Below are 27,730 nucleotides of genomic sequence, written 5' to 3'. Positions count from 1 at the left end.
TTACGGAACTCCAGCAGCAGGTAGCGGCTCATAATGCTCACATTGTGACCCTAACTGCCCACATCGCCATCCCGAATGCCCATATTGCTGCCCAAGAGTCTAGGATGGCCCAAATCATCTCCACACTTTAAATGTTTGGCTTTAACATCCCCGCTAGTGGACTTATCCTCATACACCTTCGACCTCCCAGGCCTTTAACCCAGCACAGCCGACTGGCAGAGTTGATAGTGATGATTTTGTGTTGTAACTTTTTTTTTTTCAAACTTTTGTACTTTTTAAATTTTATCCGACTTATACGTACATTTTTATATTTATTTTAAATTAATATTTTTCCTTATCAATTACTGTTCCTAAATTAATTTAACTTTTCAAAATTATTTTGTTTAATATTCATTTTATAAACTTTTTTTTTTTTTTTTTAATTTAAAAATGGTTTGTGCGACGAAAGAGTTCGTTGTCCCCCGGTAATACACGCAACGACAATGATAAATCTTGGGATAAGAAGTCCTTCGTCCCTCTAAACTTTATGCGACGAAGTGTCTCTTCGTCACTCTGTCCTTGCGCCACGTACATTTTCATCCCTTTACACTAAGTGCGACGAAACAACTGTTCATCGCGCATAACATTTTGTGCAACGAATGTGCTTCGTCCCTTTTAACTTAGTGCAAGGAAGCATCACTGTGCAAAGACTATTGCGCAACGATTGTTCTTCTCTTCATCGTGCAAGACCTTTCTTTACGATCATTGCGTGAGGAAGTGATGGCGATGAAGGTTTCTTCGTGTGTTATTTTAGACGACGAAATTCTTCTTTGCGCAACGTTTATTGTTTCATCGCGATAACTATTTAAATGTAGTATTTTCTGGAACCAGACGACGCCACTTTGGAGCGTGGAATCTAGAATCGGACGACGTCGCTCTGGAAGTAACACGTCTTCGTATCCAATTTCATAGTTTTCCTTTTTCTATTTTTTTAATATTATATTTATTATAAGGAAGTATCAATGCTGACGTGGTACAACTGACGACGTCGCTCTAGTGAAATTTAAAAGGAAGTATCACGATTGACATGGTACTACAATACTATATGGATTTGGATCCTCTCCTGAGCTCAGCATCCTGAGCCTACTAAGCAAATTATATGGACCATTGAATTTTGATCAAACGGTTATAAATAGAAAGTCTTTTAAAAATTATAATAATTGTAGCCGTTGGATTTTGATCCAACAACCCATGTTATTTGCTTAGTAGGCTTAGGATGCTGAGCTCAGGAGAGGATCCAAATTGGTACTATATTATAGTTTCACGTTGAGAAGTAGACGGCGTTAACATTATTGTATTTATGACTAGGGTTTCAGCTAGGGTTTTGAACAATCCAGGGAGTAACCAATGGACAAAAGCTTCAATACTTCAAGGAGTTGTCTTTCCTTACTTTGATGAGAGCTTTTCCACCAATACTCGGGTCCATTCTTCCATTCGAAAGAGGAATTCTCTTCTTTTCACACTCTCTATCCTTGAAAATGGCAACGACACAAAAACAATCGTCTAAGCAATTCTGTCTGCACCATTCCTCCGATACTGATGTAAATTGCTCATAACCACCGCCAGCCCACTCTGTGCTTTGCATCTCGTGAAAATCAAAACTCTCTGTCTCCGGCAAGGCCGCATCACAACTTTGTGAAACAAAGTTTTGCTTGCATCCTTTCAAGATATCATTGGGATCAATAAATGTGTAGCCATAAGGACATTGGCAAGTTGGTCCTTTATCATTATAACTGCAGAGGCTGTTGTATCCACATGCACCGCTGCCTATGGCTCCTTCAATTCTTAAGCAAATATTGGAAGGTTCGGAGGTCAAAGGGGACCAAGCCATGGGGCTTCCGGCACTTGAGGCAGCGGTTTTAGGATGAACAGAGTGCCTCAAAACTCCGTCATGCGCCAGAGTTACTTTATGGTAGAAATTTTGCATGGAAACTGTGTTGGATGATACCATATTCAGTATGCTTCCGTTCTTTGCAGTAAGGTAAAGATAGCCGGACTGATTGAAGATGAACTGAAAGCCGGCATACATAGTCATGGTTGCAAAGTAAGCAAAATTGTTTGTCGGCAGCGGGAATCTCGTTGTGTAAAGCAAGAGATTTCCGTCAGATTGTAGAATAAACATGAATCTTCCCCGTGAGTAATTTGTCGCTGTGTAGCGCGCAAAGAGGCTGTCGTTCTGATTTAGAATCTGTGTAGGTAGTATTGTATCCGTTGGTTCATCAAAACTCTCCCACACATTGGATGAACTTCGATCCGCCAGTACAAAATTTCCAGTGTCTAGCATGGATGCATAGGCAACTCCAGGACCAACAAATTGAGCAGACCATATGCGCTTGCCGGTTGCATCATTGAGCATAAACTTGCCACCGTTCGAAAGCTCAACTTTGGATCCCTCTGGAACTAGATTGTCCCCATTGGCTGACCAGACTATAGTTTTATCTTTTATCTTATCGAACCAAATGGCTAGTAAGTGTTGGAAATTCAAATCAAAAAAAGGGTGCTACTAGCCATTGTTGAAAATCAATGTCAAAGTTAGGCATTGAAAGTTTGGCAATGTTAGGTATGGTTGAATAAAAATTATTAGGTGCAATTAATGTGTTTTGTGTGGTAATAAATAATCTTAGTTTAATCATTTGGTTTGCTATAAATACCCAAGTTATCAAGCATTGTAAATCATCCCATCCAAATCCCATTTCTCATTCTCATTTTAAGCTTGTAAGCTATAGAGTTTGTAAACTCTCTTTTCCATATATCAAAGTCCAAGTGTTTTGCCAAAGCTTGTTGCTTCCCTCCTTTCTCTATTTCTTTCTTTGTCCAATTTTATTTGAGAGTGCAAAGTGAAAGAGGTGTGATAGAGTTTGTAAACTTATCACCCACATATTTTGGTATTGAGTTAGTAAACTGTCAAATACCAACAATTGGTATCAGAGCCAGAATACCATTCTGGCAGGTGCAGCAGTTATGGCGTCCAACTTAGTGCAACTCCAAGTTCCCACATTGAAGAAAGAAAATTATGAGAGATGGTGCATCCAATTCAAAGCATTGTTTGGATCACAGGAGCTATGGGAAGTTGTCAGTAGTGGGTATGTTGTACCCACTACCGAGCAAGAAGCCGTATATACTGCGGATCAAAGGAACACTCTCAAGGACTTACGAAAGAAGGACCAAAAGGCGCTGTATCTTCTATACCAGGGTTTGGAAGATTCAACGTTCGAGAAGGTTGCAGAAGCAACAACGAGCAAGCAAGTATGGGATACACTCAGTGCAATCTACAAAGGAGTAGATCGAGTCAAGAAAGTGAGGTTACAATCACTTCGAGCAGATTTTGAAACTGCTCATATGAATGAAGGGGAGAGCATCTCCGACTATCACTCAAGGCTCATTGTGATAGTAAATCAGATGAGGAGAAATGGCGAGAGACTCGATGAAGTACGAGTTGTGGAGAAGATACTCCGGTCACTCACATCTAAGTTTGAGCATGTGGTGACTGCCATTGAGGAATCCAAGGATTTGGAGGTGATGAGCGCAGAAGAGCTACTAGGATCCCTCCTAGTTCACGAGCAACGCATTCAGAAGAATGCAAGCCCCACAACGCTAGAGCAAGCTTTGGAGTCAAAGTTGAATATTGACAAACCAAATAAAGGTCGTGGGCAGTGGAACTCACGTCGTGGGAGCTCATCCAACCGTAGCCGAGGACGAGCCCGAGGAAGAGGTCGAGGCTATGCACAAAATCAAGGTCAGTCTCAGGAGTGGAGATCTACTCGAGGAAAGGCGCATATCCAGTGTCACAACTGTAAGCAATATGGACATTATGCCAATGAATGTTCACATAAAAATGGTGAGCATGTCAACATGGCAGAATCAAGTGGAAATACTGATGAAGAACTTACAGTCTTACTAGCACACCATGATTCCAGTAGCCAACAAAATGTTTGGTATTTGGACTCTGGTGCAAGCAATCACATGTGTGGAAAGAAGGAGTTTTTTGCCGAACTCAAAGAAGGGGCCTATGGATCTGTAAGTCTTGGTGACTCCTCAAAGTTGCCAGTTGAAGGCAAAGGGAAGATCAAGATCATCCAGAAGGATGGAAGAGAAGAATACATCTCCGATACCTACTACATACCAGGTATGAAGAGCAACATTCTGAGCATTGGTCAACTGCTCCAGAAAGGGTACATTATACATATGGAGAACATGCTTCTCACTCTCAGGAATGCAAGGAGAAAGCTTATTGCACGTGTTCGAATGTCAAAGAACCGGATGTTTCCGTTGAATTTGAACACAAAGATTGGAAGCTGCAACATCGGTGTAATGGAAGATGAGTCATGGAAATGGCATCTTCGATTTGGCCATCTTAATTTCAATGGCCTAAAGTTGCTGTCAAGTGGAGGAATGGTTCGTGGTCTACCCCAGATTGAAGCCACACGCCAAGTATGTGAAGGTTGTGTGCTTGGCAAGCAAGCACGACTATCGTTCCCTGTTGGTGATACATGGAGAGCAAAGGCACCACTGCAGTTGGTGCACACAGATATATGTGGTCCATTGGATCCCATGTCTTATGGAGGTAATAGGTATTTTATTACCTTCATTGATGATTTCAGTAGAAAGACTTGGGTCTATTTTCTCAAGGAGAAGTCAGCTGCCCTAAAAATTTTCAAGGAGTTCAAGGCACTCACAGAGGCAGAAAGTAACCACAAGCTTGTGGCTGTGAGATCAGATAGAGGTGGAGAGTACACCTCCAATGCTTTCCAAGCATACTGCAAGGAGCAAGGAATTAGGCATCAACTTACTGCTGCCTATACCCCACAACAAAATGGGATAGCCGAAAGAAAGAATCGAACCATCCTTGACATGACAAGGTCCATGCTTAAGGAGAAGAATTTGCCAAAAGAGTTATGGGCAGAAGCTGTAGCTTGTTCGATTTATTTGTTGAATCGATGTCCAACAAAGAGTGTCAAGAGGATGACACCACAAGAGGCTTGGAGTGGATACAAGCCGAATGTTACACACCTAAGAATTTTTGGGTGTGTTGCATATGCTCAAGTTCCAGAAGCCAAGAGGAGGAAACTTGATGATAGAGGTGAGAAGTGTGTGTTTGTGGGCTATAGTGAAGAGTCCAAGGCATACAAGCTCTACAACCCACTAACTGGCAAACTAGTGGTTAGTAGAGATGTCATCTTCAGTGAGGAAGAGACATGGACGTGGAACAACAAAGAAGTCAGTAAAGAGAAGATCGTCTCCACTGATTTTGAAGAACCAGAAGTTGTACCACCGATTGAGCAACAGCCTGCTCAAACAATCACAACAACTCCAGTGCACAGAATTGCAAGGAGTGGTCCTACATCTAGTGAGGAAAGCAGCTCCTCAACTCCAGTGAGGTTAAGGAGTCTCACAGAGATTTATGGACAAGAAGAAGAAGAAGAAACCAACCTTTTCTGCTTGTATGCAGACCACGAGCCTTTCTCATTCAATGAAGCTGTGGAAGAAGATTGTTGGAAGAAAGCCATGGAAGAAGAGATCCATGCCATCGAGAAGAATGACACTTGGGAGCTGACAAAGCTCCCACCAAATCAGAAGGCTATTGGTGTCAAGTGGGTTTACAAGATCAAACGCACTGCAGATGGGAGTGTGGATCGATACAAATCAAGGCTTGTAGCAAAGGGCTACAAACAGAAGTATGGAGTGGACTATGATGAAGTCTATGCTCCAGTTGCGAGACTTGACACGGTAAGATTGCTAATCTCTCTTGCCGCACATCATAAATGGAAAATTTATCAATTAGATGTCAAGTCAGCCTTCCTTAATGGAGTACTTGAGGAAGAAGTGTACGTGGAACAACCAGAAGGCTTCCAAGTACAAGGAGAAGAAGATAAGGTGTATCGTTTGAAGAAGGCTTTGTACGGCCTCAAGCAAGCACCACGAGCTTGGAACTCAAGGATCGACAACTACCTTCACCAAAATGGATTTCAGAAATGTCCATACGAGCATTCAGTTTACATGAAGAATGGTGAAAAATGGGAGTTCTTAATTATTTGTCTCTATGTAGATGATTTATTGTTTACAGGAAACAATGAGGCAATGTTCCATGAGTTCAAGCAATCCATGTTCAGTGAATTTGAGATGACTGACAATGGATTAATGTCATACTTTCTTGGCATAGAAGTGAAGCAAGAAAGTGATGGTATCTACATCTCTCAACAAAGGTACATGAGAGACATATTGAAGAAGTTCAATATGGACAAGTGCAACACTGTCAATACCCCAGTCGCAACTGGATTGAAGCTGTCCAAAGGAGGAGAGGGTGAGTTTGTAAACTCAACAGTGTACAAAAGCCTCGTTGGAAGCCTAAGGTACCTTACAATCACAAGACCTGATATAGTTTATGGTGTTGGACTCATGAGTCGATACATGGAAACACCAAGGGAGTCTCATTGGCTGGCCGCCAAGAGAATTTTGAGGTACATAAGAGGTACTCTAAACTATGGTCTATTTTATAATTTTGGTGAAGATGCAAAATTATTTGGTTATTCAGATAGTGATTGGGGAGGTGACCAAGATGAAAGGAAAAGCACAACTGGCTATGTGTTTTTTCTAGGATCAACAGCTTTCTCATGGACTTCAAAGAAGCAATCAATTGTTGCTTTGTCATCATGTGAAGCCGAGTATGTTGCTGTAGCCTCAACCGTGTGTGAGGCAATTTGGTTAAGAAATCTGTTGAAGTCAGTGTGTCATCCACAAGTGGAATCGACTGTGATTCACGTAGATAACGTGTCTGCAATCAAACTTGCAAAGAATCCTGTTCAACATGGAAGGAGCAAGCACATTGATACCAGGTTCCATTTTCTAAGGGACCATGTGAAGCAAAAGACAATTGAACTTGTCTACTGTCACACCAAGGAACAAGTGGCAGACATCTTCACAAAGCCATTGCCAATTGAAACATTCCGGCTACTGCGTGAAATGCTAGGAATGAAGGCGTTTTGATTTGAGGAGGTGTGTTGGAAATTCAAATCAAAAAAAGGGTGCTACTAGCCATTGTTGAAAATCAATGTCAAAGTTAGGCATTGAAAGTTTGGCAATGTTAGGTATGGTTGAATAAAAATTATTAGGTGCAATTAATGTGTTTTGTGTGGTAATAAATAATCTTAGTTTAATCATTTGGTTTGCTATAAATACCCAAGTTATCAAGCATTGTAAATCATCCCATCCAAATCCCATTTCTCATTCTCATTTTAAGCTTGTAAGCTATAGAGTTTGTAAACTCTCTTTTCCATATATCAAAGTCCAAGTGTTTTGCCAAAGCTTGTTGCTTCCCTCCTTTCTCTATTTCTTTCTTTGTCCAATTTTATTTGAGAGTGCAAAGTGAAAGAGGTGTGATAGAGTTTGTAAACTTATCACCCACATATTTTGGTATTGAGTTAGTAAACTGTCAAATACCAACAGTAAGAACCCATATTTTCCGATTCTTTGAAAACCGAAAGCAAAGTCACCAGATGGCGATGTCCATGACGATGAGTTATCTTCATTTAGTGCAGTGAGAGATGAGCCTAAAGAAATGTTTTTGGAGGTTTGAGCTAGGGTGGAAAATGGTAGAAACATGAAAAGGAAGAAGAAGAGAAGATTTATCAGTGGACAAGCCATGGGAAAATTACGAAGGTGACGAAAAATTTCAAACAAACTATAATTTCTGTGTCAATCACTTGCAATTTTTATTTCATCTTCTTCAAGTATGAAATTAAAAACTTAGCTGCTGGAAGACGATGTGATTTCTTGTGATTAAATGAGAGGATCCAACTACAACAAAGTCAACAATGAGCCCTTTTCGTCAATGATTCAATTTGATTTTTTTTCCAAGTCTTCTTTTTGGATTTTTCCAGGCATTACTTGGAAATTGTCTACTTTGACTCTTCAACTTTATGTACTTTGTTCAATTTCTGCATGGCGTGCAAGAAAATTTAGTTTTCTGAGTATTCCGAGATGCATGGATGAAAAGTTCAAGACACTAATAAAAACTTTTTGAATGAAAATTATATTACGGATTTGAAGAAATCAATTTACTTATAAGCCAAACTTACTAATAAAACAACCAATTATAATATGAGAAGCAATTATATTTACTTCTCAACACAATTCCTCACGTGTGACGAATCTTAAAGTCAAACATATGAACAACACAAACATGGTGACGTGAAGTGTGAGGTTGTTGGGCTTCATACGTGAAACAACCTGCTCTGATATCATAAAGAAAATTGAGGTTCCACCACCAAACGAATTGGCAACGTCGGAATCAACTTACTTATAGGTTCATGCAAGGTCTCTTCTCTTATCAATATGAAATTCATTCCCACCATATCAAATCATATTACTCTATTTTGTCAATTTTCTCCCGAAGCTGGCAATTTTTTCATGAACTTTAGTTTTATCCAATTACCCCTGAACTTTTATAATCAATCCATTTCTCCCCTAACATTAAATTTTGGAATTTTTCATCCAATTTTCCATCCATCTTGTCAGCACATATCAATTGTTTGAGGGAAAAAATGTATGCTATTGATGCGCATACACGGTGAAACCTCAAATTTCAACATGAACAATTACTCTTTCAACAAAAAATTGACTCTCTGAATTCTGAACTACAAAGTTCAAGATTTTGAGTTTTCTTTGATCAAATAACAAAGAAACAAACACTTAAATTATTGAACTCATAATGACGATGGATTCTGTGGAACTGAAACTTCAACAGTTCCTTCTAGCATCTGCGTGACTTTCTTCATCATCGGTATCAGTGACGGGTCCTCTGAATGCACCACATTGCAATCATCACGTAGTTCTCCATCATCTTGGCGTCTTCCATTGCCTCACCGTCCTTGTCCGATAGCAAATTCAGCTTCTTTTGCATATAGAAATCATATGCCCAATAAGCTAGTATCAGCTGATCTACATTATCTACATGTTCTTCAAAATTATTCCTCCAACAAATAATTTCTAGTAACAAAATGCCATAGCTGTAAACATCCACCTTCACTGGGATAGGCATGTTTTTTAACCTGTGAGAATGTGAAAGTAAAAGAGCTCCACATTGGTGAAAAGAGAAACCTTGCAATGGCTTATAAGAGGTTGGGCTACTCTCCATTAGTGGCAGAGCCAAGATTTTACGTCAGGAAGGGCCTCACACAAATGTTAAAAAAATAAAACAAAAATATAGTATTTATAAGAGGGTAGAATACATGACTTGTTAGCTAATTAAAGTTTTTGAGGCACTTAATGCTTTTTTCATGTTGAAATTAACCTTCCAATATCAAGTTAATATAGAGAGTAATTAATACAAAATTGGGGAGGATTAAGAGAAATAAACCTTCCAATATCAAGTTAGCTTTATTAATTCGACACAAGAAATGAAAAATAGGATGGATTGTGTTGTAAACTTTCCTAGTTTAAGTGTGATTGTTAAATCCTAGATTAGATTTGATTCTAATTATCCTTTCCTATTACAACTTGTATTCCTTGGGGATGAAGGATTTCCTCTCTCCCTTATTATTATAAATAAAGGCATTACGTAGAAGGGATAACACACACATTTTCCTATGATTCTACAAACACATCTCTCTCTCAGTCTCTCTCCTTGCCGCCGGCCCCCTTCCCCTTGTCAGATAAAATACAACAGAGTGGGAATTTTCGAACAAAAAAAGAGAAAAATGGATCGAGAATTTAGAGAACAAAATATATGAAATTTTATAAATTTAGTAAAAAGTTAGAGACAATAGAGAGATTTATAAATCTTAATATTGTTGTGGGTTGGAATTTGAAGGACAAACCATAGAGTTTGAGAATAAGTCCTTTAAATAGAATTATCCCACTCTAACTAACATTGAGGCCTTTTGTGATTAAATCCCCACACCTGACGGATTGAACAGGTGGCCAAGTGGGGACATTATCGGTGTGGTTGGAGTGGGCCTTCGGCCCGTCTACCTAAAATTTAACATGGTATCAGAGTTAAGGGACGGGCTCGTACTGCCACGTGAACGGGTGGGTCCCCTCTGACCCTGTGCGAATGGATGAGCCCCGACATGGCTCCACGTAGACCAAGAGATGCCATGTGCCACTGGCCCAGCGCGAACGAGTGAGCCCCATCTTGGCTCCATGTGGTTGTTGATGTGTGGAACTCCACGTGTGACCCATAAAGCTTTCTAAAGGAACAAATTGTTGAAATATTGTCACATCCCGACCCGGGGAGGATCACTTCCCGGGCCCGCTCCACCACCGTAGCACGATATTGTCCGCTTTGGGCTTACCATTCCCTCACGGTTTTGTTTTTGGGAACTCACGAGCAACTTCCCAGTGGGTCACCCATCATGGGATTGCTCTAGCCCTCTTCTCGCTTAACTTCGGAGTTCCTAAGGAACCCGAAGCCAGTGAGCTCCCAAAAGGCCTCGTGCTAGGTAGGGATGGGAATATACAATTAAGGATCACTCCCCTGGGCGATGTGGGATGTTACAAATATCCCACATCGACGGTATATGTGAGAAAATGAGAGTTTAAATATCCTAACCCCACTCTAACTTATAACATTAAGATCTTTTATGATAAAACCCCATACATGTCGAACTGTATAGGTGCAGGTGGTAATTAACAAGTTGGGGACAATATAGGTGTTATTGAAAGCATTTTTGTATAAAACTCCATACATGTCGGACCATGCAGGTAGTAATTAACAAATGTGCAGGTAGTAATTAACAAGTTGGGAAAAATAAAGGTGCTGTTAAAAGTGGGTCTTTGACCCGTTTCTCTGATAGTTTGACAACCAGTGCTCATAAACTCGGAGATAAGAAATCAGTGCTGCCCTTCGTCGCAGAACTCAATCACTTGGACTAAATATATGTGGTTTTTCTTCCAATTGCGCTAACTTCAGCTTTGAATTTCGACTCATTTTTCCCGACCATAGTGTCCATTTTTTTTTTTTTTTTTTGGGTAAACTAGTGTCCAATTTTGTACAGCAACAAATTTCCCATTATCAAATCCCGAAACTCCTTTAAAAACTGTAGCAAAAGAGCCATGGCCTAGTTCTTCCTTGAATCCGTTAGTTATAAAACTCTTATGTGAATGACAATGAGTAATGCCGAGAATAATGGAGCACTAAGATGACTTGAGTTACAAGTCATTGATATGCTTAAGGATTCTCAGAGCCCTAGTGTTACAAATATATTGAAGTCTTAATGACATACAATCAATTAAGAACTCTCAATATAAGTAATGGCTTAATTGGATTATTAGTTCCGGTGATAATAGGGTAGTTGGAAGATAACCTTCTGGCAAATAAATTAGGACTTAACCCTTGTATTGAAGTCTGTTAGGATTTAGGTCCAAATTTAATTAAAAAGCCAAGGATCCAAAAGAGCAAAAGAGAGCAAAGGAATGAAGACCCTCACTTTGAGTGAATAGTGTTTGCAAATGCAAAGAGCATGTACAAAGGTATAATGGATTCTCAACTCTCTCTTCGAATTTGAGTTGAGTCTTGGTTCACCACACTACTAGAATTTGAATTTCATGGTTAAGATTTGTTTTTTACTACGTATGTATAAGCTTCTGCCTCTTAATTGTTATTTGTTCATTGTATGTTGCTAAAATAATCTTAGTTTAGCCAAATTTTCCCTTCAGATTGTACAGTGTGACATCAAACCTCGAAAGATTCTTCTCGACGACTCTTTCTCCGCAAGCATTTCTTTGGATTAGCCAAGTTTGAGAATCGACCAGACTCGAACTACGACTGGAATGAGGGGACGAAAAGGTATGTGGCCCCAAACGGTTCAAAAACTTCCCTATCACTGTGAAGGTGGATGTTTACAGCTTTGGCATTCTGTTGTTGGATATTATTTGCCACCATAAGAAATTTGAAGAAGAGGCCAAGGATGAAAATCATATGATACTGGCTGATTGGGCGTACGATTGCTATAAGCAAAACAAACTGCACCTTCTATTTCCAAATGGTGGCGAGGCTATGGAAGACATCAAAGAGATGGAGAAGTACGTGATGATTGCAATGCAATGCATTGAGGAGGATCCATCGCTGAGACCCACCATGAAGAAATTCACATTGATGCTCGAAGGTAATGTTGAAGCCTCAGTTCCTCCTGATCTGTGATTCCGTCCTCTTTCACAAATTCTACATTTTAAGCGCTTTCAGTTATAGTTACATGCTTTTATATGTTTGATTATCAAGTACTTCAGTCTAAACCGCCAGCTTGCCGTAAGTCAGATAGTCATTAACTTAATATTTGGTAATTAATGTAATGGAAAATGAATAATTCCTCTACTTATTGGGACATCTTAAAAGAATTATTATACATTTGACTACACAGTAAGTAAAGAACTTAAGAATACTTGCACATGAAAAATACACAAACCTTTGATATCCAAAAGAAATTGATTATAATCGGAAGCACCTAAAGTATTAAACTTATGAAAGAAGACGGATCGGGTGGAGTTGAGACTTCAACAGTTCCTTCGAGCATCAATGTCACTTTCTTCATCTTGGGTCTGAGCGAGGGGTCCTCCTGAATGCACCATATTGCAATCATCACATACTTCTCCATTTTCGTCACTTCAAGCATTGCCTCATTGTCATTCTTGAATATCAGCTGCAGTTTGTTATGCTTATAGCAATCATACGCCCAATCAGCTAATATCATTTGATCTCATCCTCTGCCATTTCATTAAAATGGTTCCTGCAAAAAATAATTTCTAACAACAAAATACCGTAGCTGAAAACATCAACCTTGACCATGATAGGCAAGCCTTAATTTGAACCATTCAGGGGCCATATACCCTTTCGTTCCCCTGATTGCAGTAGTAGTTTGAGTCAGTTTTATTCTCAAAATCTTGGCTAATCCGAAGTCAGATATTCTTGCCTTGGAATGGTTATCAAGAAGAACGTTTTGAAGCTTGATGTCACAATGTACAATTTCGCTGCTCATGCAAATACAAAAGACTTGTTGCTATTCCCAAGGCAATTTGCCTTCTTTGGCGCCAGTTTGGCATGGAATCTCTGAAAAGGAAGCTTGCTAGAGAGCCGTTGCTTATAAACTCATATACAAGAATTCGGTGCTCTCCCTTGTTACAAAATCCAAGTAGCTGGACTAAATTTCTGTGGTTTGTTCTCCCAATAGCACTCATTTCTGCTTTAAATTCAAAATCATTTTCTCTAAAGCTTTTGACAGCAACAAGCAAATAAGGCCAGACTGGTTGAACATGACCTGAAATCCAACATCTGTACTGTTGGCTGACCAGTAACGAAAATTGGGAGACTGCAGAGGGAAATGTGTTGCGTAAAGCATGAGATTTCCATCAGAATGTAGTGTAAACATGAATCTTCCTCTTGAGTCATTTGTTGCTGAATAGCGAGAAGAGAGTGCTGTTCTGTTTTAGAGTCTGCGTTGGTAGTATTGTATCAGTTGGCTCATCAAAACTCTCCCACAAAGTGCTTGAACCAGTGTCTAGCATGGCTGCATAGGCAACTCCAGAACCAGCAGCTTCAGCATACCATATTCACTTTCCCGTTGCATCATTAAGAATAAACTGGCCATCATTTGCAAGTTCAATTTTCAATCCTTGTGGCACAAGATAATTCGCATTGGCAGACCACACAACCAGTTTCACTGGTATTGTATCGAACCTGATGACCAAGAGGAAAGCATTATTTGCAATCTGCCGAAAACCAAAAGCAAAGTAACCAGGTGGTGATTGCCAGGATGAATTATCACCTTTAACAGTGAGGGATGAACCTAAATGTATGTTTCTGAAAGTTTGAGCCATAGTAGAACATAGGAGACAAATGAAAAGGAAGAAGCAGACCAGAAAAATCGGAGCAAAAGCCATGGTAATTACGTTACCACAAGCTACTGATCAAACTTGACGAAAAAAATTTTTCATTAAGTAGATAAAACATCAAATAAACTATGTTTTCTGTTTCAATCACTTCGTAATTTTTATTATATTTTTCATCCTCGTGACGACAAACAAGATTTCTTCTAATCAAATTAGACAGGATCAAACCATAACCAGGTCAGCACTGCTCCTTTTCATCAGCGATTCAATTAACTTTAATATATACCAAATTTGGTTTTAACTCTTGCTTTTGGATTTATCGATCCGCTGGGGGAGGTTGCTTGCAAGTCTTTCAATCTTACATATAGGGAATTGCTGAGAAACTGTATATTATTCTTTGGCTCCTATAAGCGTTATGTCCTTGATTCTTTTGTTTACTTGTGCATGCCACAATATGCTTCGAGTCTTCTAGTGATAAAAGTTTACATGAGTAGTTTTTAGATCAAGTGCCGTTATTAATTACTCTTTTTTGCCATACCCATCGTAAAAGTTCGAGACAATAACAAATCATTTTACTCTTTTTGTCAAGAATAAAAATTACGAAATAAATAACTAGCAATTAAGTAAGGTGCTTATGACGATCTATACCTAGTATATTGCGGCAATGTTCGTACGTATAAGGTTTGCATATGTTTTTGGCACAAATTACAGCGCTTGAGCCTCGAATCTAGATGCACCGCTGTCAGGTTTGCAATCGGGATCATGCATTCTAGTACTTAATTTTCAAGTCAACTGTAATGAGTTCCGTCGTCTTCACTAACAACTAAATAAACGTTCCATCATGGTAGATTTGCAGTTGGAGATTTGGCATTTGGGTAATGGATGCAGAGTCTTTTTAAATCTTAATATGCATGAGGGCCAATCACTTGGAAGCCGCCTTCTTTGAATGCTTCAAAGAAATGGAACATCAATGCTGTTCTGAGTCTAGTTTTAAACTCAAGTCTTTCCTATTGTCCATGGCCTACAACAAGCATTCTTTTCTACCCCTTTTTTTGGGTTGAAGCCCTAACTAGTCCAATCTAGACTTGGAAACTCTATACAGCTACTCTTTTTGTAGAATTTAGAAGCTTCTAGTCACGTTTCTTCTAGCCCAGCACTTCAATGAAAAAGAAACGAAAAATAGGATCACACAGAAAACACAATCATATCGTAAATAAAACCTATCATGATACTGATGAATAATGTTACACTTACCATCTATTTGTACTATTTCTCTAATAGAGGCAGGGCCCGCCAATGCATGAATCTTTATTAGATAGATGGTGCAAATAGGTAGTAATAGTAGTATTTTTGGATAATGATTAATAATACACATAATTGATTTCAACGATAATGCATGAAAGATTGCATAAACCATATGCCATGATAAATTAATTGTACCATATTATATCGACCTTGAAACTACCAAGTATCGGTCAACTACGAAGCACCGTAAACCCACCAAAGTGTCCATGCTTCGGAGGCACTTAGGCTGGTAACACACCGGTGCCCTTCGATACCTATTTTACCTTCCTTGCAGGTTGCTTCACTAATCCACCCTCGACCGGAGCACCATTGCAAAGGTCTTTACACCACACTTTACGTTGACTCGAGGTCCACCAGGTTTCGTGCATCAACTTTGGCGCCTTCTTGGGAATCAACACTTTGAATCCTACTCTGTCTTACCAGCTTCGTCAAGCTGTTTTTTTGAGCAAATTGAGTTCCATCATTCGTACAGTACTCTCCTTTGATCAAGCATCCTTCTCCAACATGGGGAGCAAAGGGAGCCACAACACTCAAAATGACAAATCCGCATGCCTACCGTGAGGCAATGAAAGGAGGAAAGAAAAAAACTATCTTTCTTTGTACATATTATGTGTCCATGTGTTTAATACAAATTTTTTTCTGTTACATAATTATGCTTTCCAACTAAATTAACTAAAGCAGAGGTTTCTATACACTATCAGCTTTTCGTTTTGCATATCTAAGTCCTTAAATCAGCTTCATCTCGAACGTGAAACACCAGGACAATTTTCCGGCTAACTTTACATGGTTTGAGAGGTTCTCTGCAGTAGGGGAGAAAGCTTGAGTTTTAGAAGTTGCTATTGAGAAAGACTGGAAGAACGCATAAGCCAAAAAAATGAGCATGGGTTTTATACCATTGATAATTCCTCTATTTATTCGGACATTTTAAGAGAATTATTGTACATTCGATACTACACAGTACATTAAGAACTAAAGAGTATTTGAAAATAAATAATACACAAACTTTTGATATACAAAAGAAATGGATTATAATTGGAAGCAGTTAAATTATTGAACTTATGAAAGAACATGGATTGGGTGGAGCTGAGACTTCGACAGTTCCTTCGAGCATCAACGCAACTTTCTTCATGGTAGGCCTAAGCGACGGATCCTCCTGAATGCACCATATTGCAATCATCACATACTTCTCCATCATCTTGATGTCATGCATTGCCTCATCGTCATTCTTGAATAGCTGGTGCAGATTATTCTGCTTATAGCAATCGTACACCCAATCAGCTAGTATCATTTGATCTTCATCCTCTGCTGCTGGCTCAAAATGCTTCCTGCAGAAAATAATCTCAAACAACAAAATTCCGAAGCTGTAAACATCAACCTTGGCCGTGATAGGTAACCTATTAAACCATTCAGGGGCCACATAACCTTTCGTTCCCCTGATTCCAGTCGTGGTTCGAGTCTGGCCCATTCTCAAAAGCTTGGCCAGTCCGAAGTCAGAAATTCTTGCCACAAAAGAGTCATCGAGAACAATGTTTTGAGGCTTGATGTCACAGTGTACAATTTGGCTGCAGCACTCCTCATGCAAATACAACAACCCTCTTGCAATTCCCAGTGCAATTTTCCTTCTCTGGTACCAGCTTGGCCTCAACTCTCCATAAAGGAAGCTCGCTAAAGATCCGTTGCTCATGAACTCATAGACAAGCATTCGGTGCTCTCCCTCGTAACAAAATCCAAGTAGCTGTACTAAATTTCTGTGGTTTGTTCTGCCAATAGAACTCATTTCCGCTTTGAATTCCAAATCATTTTCTCCGACCCTAGTGACTAAGCTTTTGACTGCAACGCTCTTCTCATTATTAGAGGCTAAAACTCCTTTGAAAACAATTGCAGAAGCACCGCGTCCTACTTCATCCTTGAATTCATTTGTAGCGTTTTTTAGCTCGTCATAAGTGAAATGCTTCAAATTCATATCAGAGATGACTGGATAATTAGGTTCACTCAGATTCACTTTTCTATAAGAAATACGAGAAACAGCCAAATAGGTTGTTAATAGCAAAATCAAGTTCAGAAACCCTGAGCTACTCAGGAGCACTGATCCGATGAGGATCAAGGTCGAGTAATCTTTCTTTTTTGTATTTGGAACTTCAGGTATAAAAGTAGAGTTGTCTTTCCTTACTTTGACGAGAGCTTTTCCACCAATACTCGTGTCCATTCTTCCATTCGAAAGAGGAATTCTCTTCTTTTCACACTCTCCATCCTTGAAAATGGCAACGACACAAAAACAATCGTCTAAGCAATTCTGTCTGCACCATTCCTCCGATACTGATGTAAATTGCTCATAACCACCGCCAGCCCACTCTGTGTTTTGCATCTCGTGAAAATCAAAACTCTCTGTCTCCAGCAAGGCCTCATCACAACTTTGTGAAACAAAGTTTTGCTTGCATCCTTTCAAGACATCATTGGGATCAATAAATATGTAGCCATAAGGACATCGGCAAGTTGGTCCTTTATCATCATAACTGCATAGGCTGTTGTATCCACATGCACCGCTGCCTGTGTCTCCTCCAATTCTTAAGCAAATATCCGAAGGTTCGGAGGTCAAAGGGGACCAAGCCATGGGGCTTCCGGCACTTGAGGCAGCAGTTTTAGGATGAACAGAGTGCCTCAAAACTCCGTCATGCTCCAGAGTTACTTTATGGTAGAAATTTTGCATGGAAACTGTGTTGGATGATACCATATTCAGTATGCTTCCGTTCTTTGCAGTAAGGTATAGATAGCCTGACTGATTGAAGATGACCTGAAAGCCAGTATGCATAGTCATGGTTGCATAGTAAGCAAAATTGTTTGTCGGCAGTGGGAATCTCGTTGTGTAAAGCAAGAGATTTCCGTCAGATTGTAGAATAAACATGAATCTTCCCCGTGAGTAGTTTGTTGCCGTGTAGCGCGCAAAGAGTATGTCGTTCTGATTTAGAATCTGTGTAGGTAGTATTGTATCCGTTGGCTTATCAAAACTCTCCCACACATTGGATGAACTTTGATCCGCCAGTACAAAATTTCCAGTGTCTAGCATGGATGCATAGGCAACTTCGGGACTGACAGATTGAGCAGACCATATGCGCTTGCCGGTAGCATCAGTGAGCATAAGCTCGCCACCGATCGAAAGCTCAACTTTGGATCCTTCTGGCACTAGATTGTCCCCATTGGCTGACCAGACAATAGTTTTATCTTTTATCTTATCGAACCAAATGGCTAGTAGGAACCCATCTTTTCCGATTCTTTGAAAACCGAAAGCAAAGTCGCCAGATGGCGATGTCCATGATGATGAGTTGTCATCATTTAGTGCAGTGAGAGATGATGCCAAAGAAATGTTTTTGGAGGTTTGAGCTAGGGTGGAAAATGGTAGAAACATGAAAAGGAAGAAAAGATTTATCAGTGGACAAGCCATGGGAAAATTACAAAGGTGAGGAAAAATTTCAAATAAACTATATTTTCTGTGTCAATCACTTGCAATTTTTTACTTCATCTTCTTCAAGTATATATGAAATAAAAAACTTGGATGCTGGACCATGATGTGATTTCTTGTGCTTAAGTTAGAGGATCAAACCGCAACAAAGTCAACAATGAGCTCATTTTCGTCAATGGTTCAATTGACTCTGATTCCAAGTCTTTTTTTCGGATTCTTCACGGGCATTACTTGGAAACTGTCTTTTGACTCTTTCAAACTTATGTACTTTGTTCAAGTTCTGCATGGCGTGTAAGATAATTTAGTTTTCTGAGTATTCCGAGATGCATGGATGAAAATTCAAGACGCTAAAAAAACTTTTTAAATGAAAATTGTTACGGATTCGAAGAAATCAACTTACTTACAAGCCAAACTTACTAATAAAACAATCAATTGGTAATACAAGGAGTAACCTGATTTTTTCAACACAATTTCTCACTTGTGCCAAATTTTAAATCAAACACGCGAACAACACCAACATGGTAACGTGTAGTGCGTGGGGTTGTTGAGCTTCACACATGAGAAGACCTACTCTGATATCATAAAGAAAATTGAGGTTCTACCACAAAACTAAATTGGCAATGTGGTAACCAACTTACTTATAAGTCCATGCAAGATCTTTTTTCTCATCAATATGAAATTCATTCTCACCATATCAAATCATATTACTCTATTTTGTCGATTTTCTTCCGAAGCTGACATATTTTTTTTTTAACTTTAATTTTAACTAATTACCCTCCTGGACTTTTATAATTGACCCATTTCTCCCCTAACATTAGATTTTGGAAATTTTCATCCAATTTTTCATCCATCTTGGTTACGTGCTTGACAAATGTCAATTGTCTAAGGGAAAAAAAGTAATTTTATCTCTAATGTGGACAACATATTATTTTCTTCTTCTCCTGTTCTGCTAGTTCACTCCTTACACTTTTTGTTTGAACTTTATCCCCAATGTGGACAAATATGAATTTTCTCAATAGTCTTGCTTTTTCAGCAAAATGTGGGGTTGTGATGCCATTTCATTAACATTACTTATGACTTAATTTGCATGATTCCCTCGATTCACCTATTTCATTCAAGACTCAAATTCAAATCAGAAAAGTAAGTGCTCATCTAAACAAATTCACTGCAGTGTTCAACCTTCTTTAAAGGAATTTGGACGGCAAATTCCGAACTAATTAATGCCTGGAAAAATTCAAAAAGAACTTGGACAGCAAATTCCAAGCATATTTTGACTTTTGTTCTTCTGTTGCTTTAAAGGAACTTGGATGGCAAATGTATGCTATTGAATGCGCATATACTGTGGAACCCCAAATTTCAACATCTACAATTGCTCTTTCAACGAAAAATTATAAAGGACTCTGAATTCTGAACTACAAATTTCAAGATTTTGAGTTTTCTTTAATCAAATTTCAAGCTGAGATATTTTCTACCTTGGTCCACTCCCGGAGTGACACGTGGTGATTGTTTCCTCTCCCCGATTCCTTCCTTCTCTCTCCCTCCCTTTTTCCTTCTCTTCCTCCTTGTCTCTCCACGGGAAACAGTATTCCTCAGCTCTCTTCTCTGTAACTCTCTTCCTCTCCATTCTCGAGTACTACACACACACACACACATATACAAACATACAATAGCACACGATGACTTCACTACCATCACTCTTCCTCCCTCAAAATTCCTTAGCTCTCTCTCTCTTCGTCTAACTTCTCAAGGGAGCACAGTGGCATCACCTTGCCGTACTCTGGCGAGCTTCTTGAATTTCTGACCAAGGTAAACCCTTGGAACCCCATAGATTGTGTTTAGCAATTGGATTAGGGTAGTTTAGGAGTTAACCACGCGTGTGGATGCAGGAAACACTTCGGGAGAAACCTTCTCAAGTTTCTGGCGATAATCCGTGCATTCCAGGCTGTTTTCCGACCAAGATCGAGGAACCCAAAGGTATGGTTCGATTCCTTGTCTCTTGGGCTTCAATTTCATATATTAGGTTGCAAGGTTTGGTTGAGATTTGAGCTCAATCGGAGCTTGAGAATATTCTCGGCCAAGAATCCAGCCTTCTCATTCGTGAAGTCTTACAGTCCATGATCTGGATCGGGTCAAGCATGACCCGTGATCTAAACTGGCCCAACCCAGCTGTTGGGCCTAATCCAACAACCCATCAGCCTTAACCAAATACAGCCCAAACCCTTAGGCCATGTAACCTAGGCTCATGGCCTATTAACCCTAACTCGGCCCAACCCATTAACCCAAACCCAGCTTCTTGGGCTGACGCGTGGCCTGCGCATGGGGGCACGTCAAGACTGGCGTGTGGAGCACACGCTCTTTCGCCGAAGGTATAGTGCTCCGCCACTGTCCAGGGCAACGCCAGCGACTCATCTTGGCAAGTGGCAGCGCCTGCAATGGCACATGGCCTTCCGGGCTGCCGCCATAAGGAGGCAGGTGGGGGAACCCAAGGTCCCTTATTAAGTTTTTCGACGTGCCGAATTCGAATTCGGTGTTCATTTTTTGAAATTCTGTCGTTTTGGTAGAGTTTTGCTAAATGGCCTCTATATGTGTTAGGTGCGTCGGTGGGAAGTGGCACCATACTCGCTAGCTCAAGCGGCTTTCGGGCAATAAAATATCTGTGAGTGGACCCCTTCTAAACTTACATATTTTTATAAAAATGTTAGCCTAGCATGTATTACATATTTCTTGATTTGAGTATGTTTTATATATTGTTTTACAAATTTCTATATTTAAGGGTTACGGAGAACTTATGAATTATTTAAATTACTTTTAAGGAAATATTAAGGATTTAGCGAATTTACATTTTACTAAAGGTTATGAATTATTGGGTTTTCGTTTATGAACCTCTATGCATTTACGATTATGATTATTTGGATTTACGAATATGATTTATTTTACGGATTTATGAATATGTCCTATCATGGATTGATGAGATAAGGCTTTGAGCTTTGGATTTGATTTGAGTTTTTGAGGTATATTTTCGGTGCTTATCTAGCGGGCACATCCACACAACACGGGTATGTAGATGTCTATGGCCATAGGATACAGTCGAGGAGATTTATGTATATACCTCTTCTTCGGCGTAACCCTGAGTCGTACAGCTTCACTTTCGGGTAATGGACCATGGTTTTCTTCACTAGCGTAACCCAGTGTCATACAGCTTCACCTTCGGGTGATGGACAGGTATTGCCTTCGGGTGAATGAAGAGTTGATGATATTGATGTTATACCCCTAGCTTCACTAGCCTGAGGCTAGTGTCGATGTGTGATGTTATATATCCTCTTTTTCGGTGTAACTTGGAGTCGTACAACTTCACCTTTGGGTGATGGACCATGGTTTCTTCACTAGCATAACCCAATGTCATACAGCTTCACCTTCAAGTGATAGACAGGTACAGCCTTTGGGCAACTATGTTACCCCTAGAAAGTGCAGTATTGATGAGATTTGCGGATTTGCCTTCAGGCGGCTATACTACTATTTATGAGCACTGTTTTTACGCATTGGTTTTACGAATGATTTCATGGCATGCTAGGGTTTTCTGAAAAACATATTATGTAGTATTATATATGTTTTCAAAACAGGGGGTTAGTATGTTCATGAATAAAATGGTTCTCTTATTATTATTAGTATTAATATAAATTATGGTCCACTCACCTTTTTTGCTTTGCGCCCCCTTAGGATTTAGATTTGAGGCACACAATCCTGACGTCGCCAGAAAACCGAGGAAGGTCTCCCCGAGTTGAGTTATGCATTAGATTGTCACCAAAACATGTATACAACTCAAAAATCGAATCAAAATGTCAAAGAGGAAGAGATCGAAGGTCCTTACCGAAAAGATTTGAGAGCCAGAGTTCTCCATCCTCTGTTTCTCCGATTTAAGTGTGGGCCCGAGGGTTTAGTTCAAATTTTTGGTTTCAGGGAGAGAGATGGGATGAACTGGGGGTGATGGTGATGTGGTTCGCTGGCAAGGTGAGTGGTGGTGGTGGTGCAGCGGTGCACATAGAGGAGTGAGAGAGCTAAGATAATGTATAAGAGAGAGAGCTGAGAGAGTAGAGAGAGAGAAAAGTCATGGGAGAGAAATGAAAGGGAGAGAGTTCCAGAAGATTAGGGACCAATCTGTGGGTCCCACGTGGCACACAACCCCAATACAACATGTGTTTCAAATGAAAATTTACCAAAATACCCTTGTCGTTTTAAGCTTTGTAAAATCTTCGTTATAATTCCAAATTATGTTCCACTTGCGCCCATGCATTCGTAGCGATGAGTACTACAATGATACGCCAAAGAAACGAATCTTACATGACATGACAAGGCGGTTAGCAAAAGTCAACGTTTTTACCTCGAAGGGCATTTTCGTAAATTCATGCATTAAAATTATAAAAACCGAAATATTTGAGGGTGGGTCGTTACACTATCTCAAACTGGATTAATTCTAGTGACTAGGATGGATGCCTTAGAATAAAATAAGTTGTACTAAGTTAGTGAAACATTTAATGCAATGTCAGACTAAGAAGCAAAATAATGAAATAGCTATAAATGTCGGAAAGAAATGGGGGCTTTTGAGCTCTCAAATACACAGAGTGAAAGAAACTCTACTAAGACTTTTTGCAACACAACAGCAGATCTTTGAAATTAGAAAATTGGAAAAATCCCAGATGAAAAGTTCACTGCTTGGGTCCCAAAGATCAAAAGAGAGAGTTGTGCTTGGAAACCCGTAAATCGATCCAATTCTCCTGCAGAACTTTGCAATTCGTTTTTACCTTCAAACCTCAATCTTCGATGCCAGCCTTCGAACTTTGACTTTTGGACTTTTAGCCCTCTTCATTGAAGATGGCCTTCTAGCCAGGCCTTTGGTCGATGTGAATCCCATCTAATCCCATTAAAGCTAACCCGTGCGAATAACAAACACGAAACTAGACTAATTTTTAACCCAGTCTAGTCCAGTGAAGACTAACGACTGCTAACAAATGCAACCTCTAATTCCTAGAAGTCTATGTCTGTTGTATTATTTAATTTGTTATCTACTCCTAAAGTCAAAAATCCAAGACTAAAACATTAAAGAATCTTTAGACGACTTTGAAGCCATTAATATATTGTACACAAAATCATAATATGTGTATACACACATATGTACGCCATAGGAACATGTGGAGTAAATAAGCTTGCAGCTTCTTAATACGCGTATGCTGTATATGTCTACATACATACGCTTGGATGAAAAAAGCTGTGAGTAATCTAAATCCAAGATGGGTCATCCAATTTCTCATGGCTTCCTTCTCATCCTCTTAGTTTCTTCCATTATATCTACAAAGCATGCATGCGATCTAGCCGAACGTAACGCTCTCTCTTCCTTGTCAATCACTCAGTCTTCCCCTCCATTAAACTGGACTGCTTCAGTTGATTATTGCCAATGGGAAGGCATCACTTGTGATCAGGGAGGTCGGATCATCCGATTGCAGTTGCCATCCAAAGGCCTCAAAGGAGGTATGTTTCTCTCATCGCTCAAAAACCTGACACATCTTTCGCACCTCAACCTCTCCCACAATCTGCTTTCCGGTCCTGCGGATGCTGGGCTCTTTTTGTCCTTGACTCGTCTTGAGATCCTTGATTTGAGTTTTAACCTTCTCTCAGGCCAAATATCATCCTCAATCTGTTTTAATTCTTCTTTGGTTCGAGTCTTGGATTTCTTCGACAATGATTTCAAGGGCTCGATTCCTCTCGCACTAGGAAATTGTTCCAAATTGGAAGTCTTTCGTGCAGGCTTTAATACTCTCTCCGGGTTCCTTCCTAGTGATATCTACAATGCTCAAACACTTCAAGAATTTCATTACCTTACAATAAGATTTTCGGCTCCATTGGTGAAAACATTCTAAACCTTACCAATCTCAGAATCATGGACCTCTCCTTTAATCAGGTGAGTGGCATACTTCCCCTCTATATTGGGAAGCTCTCCAAATTAGAGCTCATGCTGCTTCACTACAACAATCTAGAAGGTCCGCTGTCCCTATCATTGTTGAATTGCACAAACCTTATTGAACTAAATCTGGGCTTCAACCGTTTTAGTGGGAATATCTCCACACTTGATTTCTCGAGACTTACTCAACTTAGTAAACTCGATTTTGTATATAATACGTTCACTGGTATCTTTCCAATAAGCCTTTATTCATGCAAGTCCCTCAAAGCACTTCGACTGGCTACAAATGATCTTGAAGGGCAAATACAACCTGAGATTCTTTCATTGAAATCCTTGTCCCTTCCTTTCGCTTTCTGAAAACAGATTCACCAACATTACAGGGGCAATGAAAATACTAATGCATTTCAAAAGTCTTAGGGTACTCCTCCTTTCTAAAACTTTTCAAGGTGAAGAAATGCCGGACAGGAATATCATTGTTGATCCTGGGTTACATAATCTGTGTGTTTTCAGTTTATATAGCTGTCACTTGACAGGTCAAGTACCTGCATGGATCTCAAAGCTCACGAAACTGGGAGTCCTGGATTTGTCTTTTAACAGACTCACTGGTTCAATACCTGGTTGGTTGGGGAATCTTCCAAGTCTTTTCTTTGTACGGTTGAATAATAACTTGATTTCAGGTGAATTTCCGAATGAGCTTTGCAGACTACAAGCATTAGTATGGCAACATGCTCCAAATCAAACAGCCCAGGGTTATCATTTTGAGTTTTCCATCTACTTCCTACGCGATGATAATTCATCTTTACATTCTTCACACTACAAGTATCTATCCAACATGCCAAGAGCAATCTCACTCAAGAACAACAGTCTAAGTGGAAATATACCCTTCGAGATTGGCCGAGATTGGCCAATTGCAATATCTTCAAAAATTGGATCTTAGCGTCAACAACTTCTCCGGCAATATTCCAAACCAAATATCAAACCTCAAAAACTTGGAGACATTAGACCTCTCAAGAAATCATCTATCTGGCGGAATCCCAGCATCACTGTCAAGTTTTAATTTCTTGGCTTCATTTAGTGTTGCATACAATAATCTAGAAGGATCGATACCAACCGGCACACAGCTCCAAGGCTTCGGTGCCACCGCCTTTGAGAGTAACCCTGGACTTTGTGGCTCCCCGCTTCCAAACGAGTGCGGACAGATGAATACAAGTAATAATACAACTGAGAACATGGAAGATGTACAAGGCAATGGGAATGAAATTCCATGGTTTCATATTTCTGTGGCTCTTGGTTTCATTGTAGGATTTTTAGGAGTTTGTGGCCCTTTAGCTTTGAGCCGGTCATGGCAATATGCATATTTCCAGTTTCTCGCCAATGTTAAAGATCACTTTGTGTGGTAATCAAGTGTATTTTTCTTTGAGAAATAAAAGATATATTAATTATCCACATATAGAGCTGGTGCATGGCAACAATCTAACTTTCCTAAAGTTTGGACTAGAAACCATATTAGACGAGTTTCAATGTAATTAACGTCATATGTAAAATTCTACCATTCAATGACTTCGGGTTTTGTCAGGATCGACTACTCTACTTTTGAGCATAATCACTTGTAAGTTCAGTTGCAGTCCGTATAAACTTCCTACACTAGCTAGCATTCTTGTATGAAAACTTAAACAAGAACCAGGAAGTTTTGCCAGATCAAGGGAATGTGTGTATTTACTTTTTCAGGTATATGATGAACTAGTTTTCAAGATGCCTACTTTACTTTTTCATTCCTTGTGCATTAGTAATAATGAAACGTTAAAATAATAATAATAATGTCGTTAATGTAAACACACTTTGAATACCCATTTCTCATAAGTAAACATGCCTTTAAAGTTTCCGTTGCCCCCGGAAAAATTCTCTTCTTCAGGTTTGACGGCATTGTAAGAAATCAGAATATAAACCCTTTAACCCGGTAAAACAGTTTAAGGGCAGATCAATTAATTCCAAAGTTCCATGACATTAGTCCTATGTACCTCATAATTGTTGAATTATAAGTGTTGAGCTGAAAAGTCTAAATAAGATGTTCTAAATTGGTGTATTCACTTATGCAAAATGTTGCAAAGTGTAGAGGTTAATTTTACTAAAAGGCCATGAGTGCCATGTGTTGATTGATCCATGTAATTAGTGAGATGAGTGTTTAAGATGAAATGTAGGAGTGTATGTGGTCCCAAGTAAAAGGGCCTTCAGTTAATGTAAAAGCACGTTAGTGCTCCTTTTTGAAAAAAAAAGAAATATTTCCTCTGCACAAGTTTCTGCAGTGTGAAGAACAAGAAACCATTCGTTTTTTCCAGATTTTGTTCACTGTTCGTTTTCAGTGCAGCTCCATCTAAATCAAAACTCTCGTTGATTCAAGTTACACTAACATGGCCTCAGAGCCTAGTTGGGTCTAACAATCTGGGCGTAAATCTGTGAAGCTATTTTGAGCTCAATCGAAGCTCTCTTGAAGCTCCGTGAAAAGTTGTCGATTCAGATCAAAACATGTCTGGATCTGGAGGCTCGGAAGTGAGGACTCCAGTTTTCTCCGGTGAGAACTACGAGTTCTGGAGAATTAAAATGGCAACGATTTTCAAGTCCCTTGGGTTCTGGAATCTGGTAGAGAAGGGGATTGCAACCTCCAATCCGAAGAAGAAGGAAGCTGGAGAAGCATCGGAGGATGATGGAGAAATGGTAGCTGTTCTGATGAAAGACGCAAAGGCTTTGGGAATCATTCAGAATGCAGTCTCGGATCAGATCTTCCCACGAATCGCCAATGCCGAGTCAGCTAAGATGGCATGGGATTTGTTGACGGGGAGTATCACGGTGGTGAGCAGGTACGATCTGTTAAATTGCAGAATCTTAGGAGAGAGTTTGAATATGCTAGGATGAGAGATGATGAGTCTTTATCTAGCTATCTTACACGGCTGAATGAGCTAATTAATCAAATGAGAACATTTGGTGAATCTCTGTCGAATGAGAGACTTGTACAGAAGGTTCTGATTAGTCTGAGTAAACCGTATGATTCTATCTGTTTGGTTATAGAAAACACAAAGTGTCTAGAGACTGTAGAGTTGCAGGAAGTAGTTGCAATCTTAAAAAGTCAAGAACAACGGTTTGATCTGCATACTGTTGAT

At 39.6% G+C, this 27,730-nt stretch overlaps 2 protein-coding genes, 1 long non-coding RNA gene and 2 pseudogenes across 3 annotated transcripts; 2 read left to right on the top strand and 3 right to left on the bottom strand.

Moving 5' to 3' along the window:
* Positions 1-1,399: 1,399 nt before the first annotated feature.
* LOC137716592 (G-type lectin S-receptor-like serine/threonine-protein kinase LECRK2) lies at positions 1,400-2,395 on the bottom strand. Its single transcript, XM_068456040.2, has one exon. It carries the CDS (start codon positions 2,393-2,395, stop codon positions 1,400-1,402), a length of 996 nt encoding a protein of 331 aa, XP_068312141.2.
* A 10,084-nt stretch (positions 2,396-12,479) lies between these two features.
* Positions 12,480-13,911, bottom strand: LOC137715590 (G-type lectin S-receptor-like serine/threonine-protein kinase LECRK3; annotated as a pseudogene).
* A 2,139-nt stretch (positions 13,912-16,050) lies between these two features.
* Positions 16,051-18,714, bottom strand: LOC137716206 (G-type lectin S-receptor-like serine/threonine-protein kinase LECRK3). Its single transcript, XM_068455620.2, has one exon. It carries the CDS (start codon positions 18,602-18,604, stop codon positions 16,208-16,210), a length of 2,397 nt encoding a protein of 798 aa, XP_068311721.2. The 5' UTR covers positions 18,605-18,714; the 3' UTR covers positions 16,051-16,207.
* A 1,351-nt stretch (positions 18,715-20,065) lies between these two features.
* Positions 20,066-22,860, top strand: LOC148698285 (uncharacterized). The gene is made up of 4 exons (XR_015960368.1): positions 20,066-20,428; positions 20,509-20,596; positions 21,215-21,278; positions 22,340-22,860. It is a non-coding gene; the product is annotated as an uncharacterized LOC148698285 (long non-coding RNA).
* Positions 22,861-23,907: 1,047 nt separating this feature from the next.
* Positions 23,908-25,975, top strand: LOC137714951 (receptor-like protein 3 pseudogene; annotated as a pseudogene).
* The last annotated feature ends 1,755 nt before the right edge of the window (positions 25,976-27,730 follow it).

This window comes from Pyrus communis, chromosome 3 (genome assembly GCF_041283825.1).
Source record: "Pyrus communis isolate YQ-2024b chromosome 3, ASM4128382v1, whole genome shotgun sequence".
NCBI lineage: Eukaryota > Viridiplantae > Streptophyta > Magnoliopsida > Rosales > Rosaceae > Pyrus > Pyrus communis.
The sequence above is the reverse complement of the archived record's forward strand: the minus strand, read 5'-3'. Positions and strand labels throughout refer to the sequence as shown.

What these genes read in the sequence shown, in the direction of transcription:
- LOC137716592 (XM_068456040.2), bottom strand. Translation starts at nt 2,395, where the DNA reads ATGCTCAATGATGCAACCGGCAAGCGCATATGGTCTGCTCAATTTGTT.
- LOC137716206 (XM_068455620.2), bottom strand. Translation starts at nt 18,604, where the DNA reads ATGGCTTGTCCACTGATAAATCTTTTCTTCCTTTTCATGTTTCTACCA.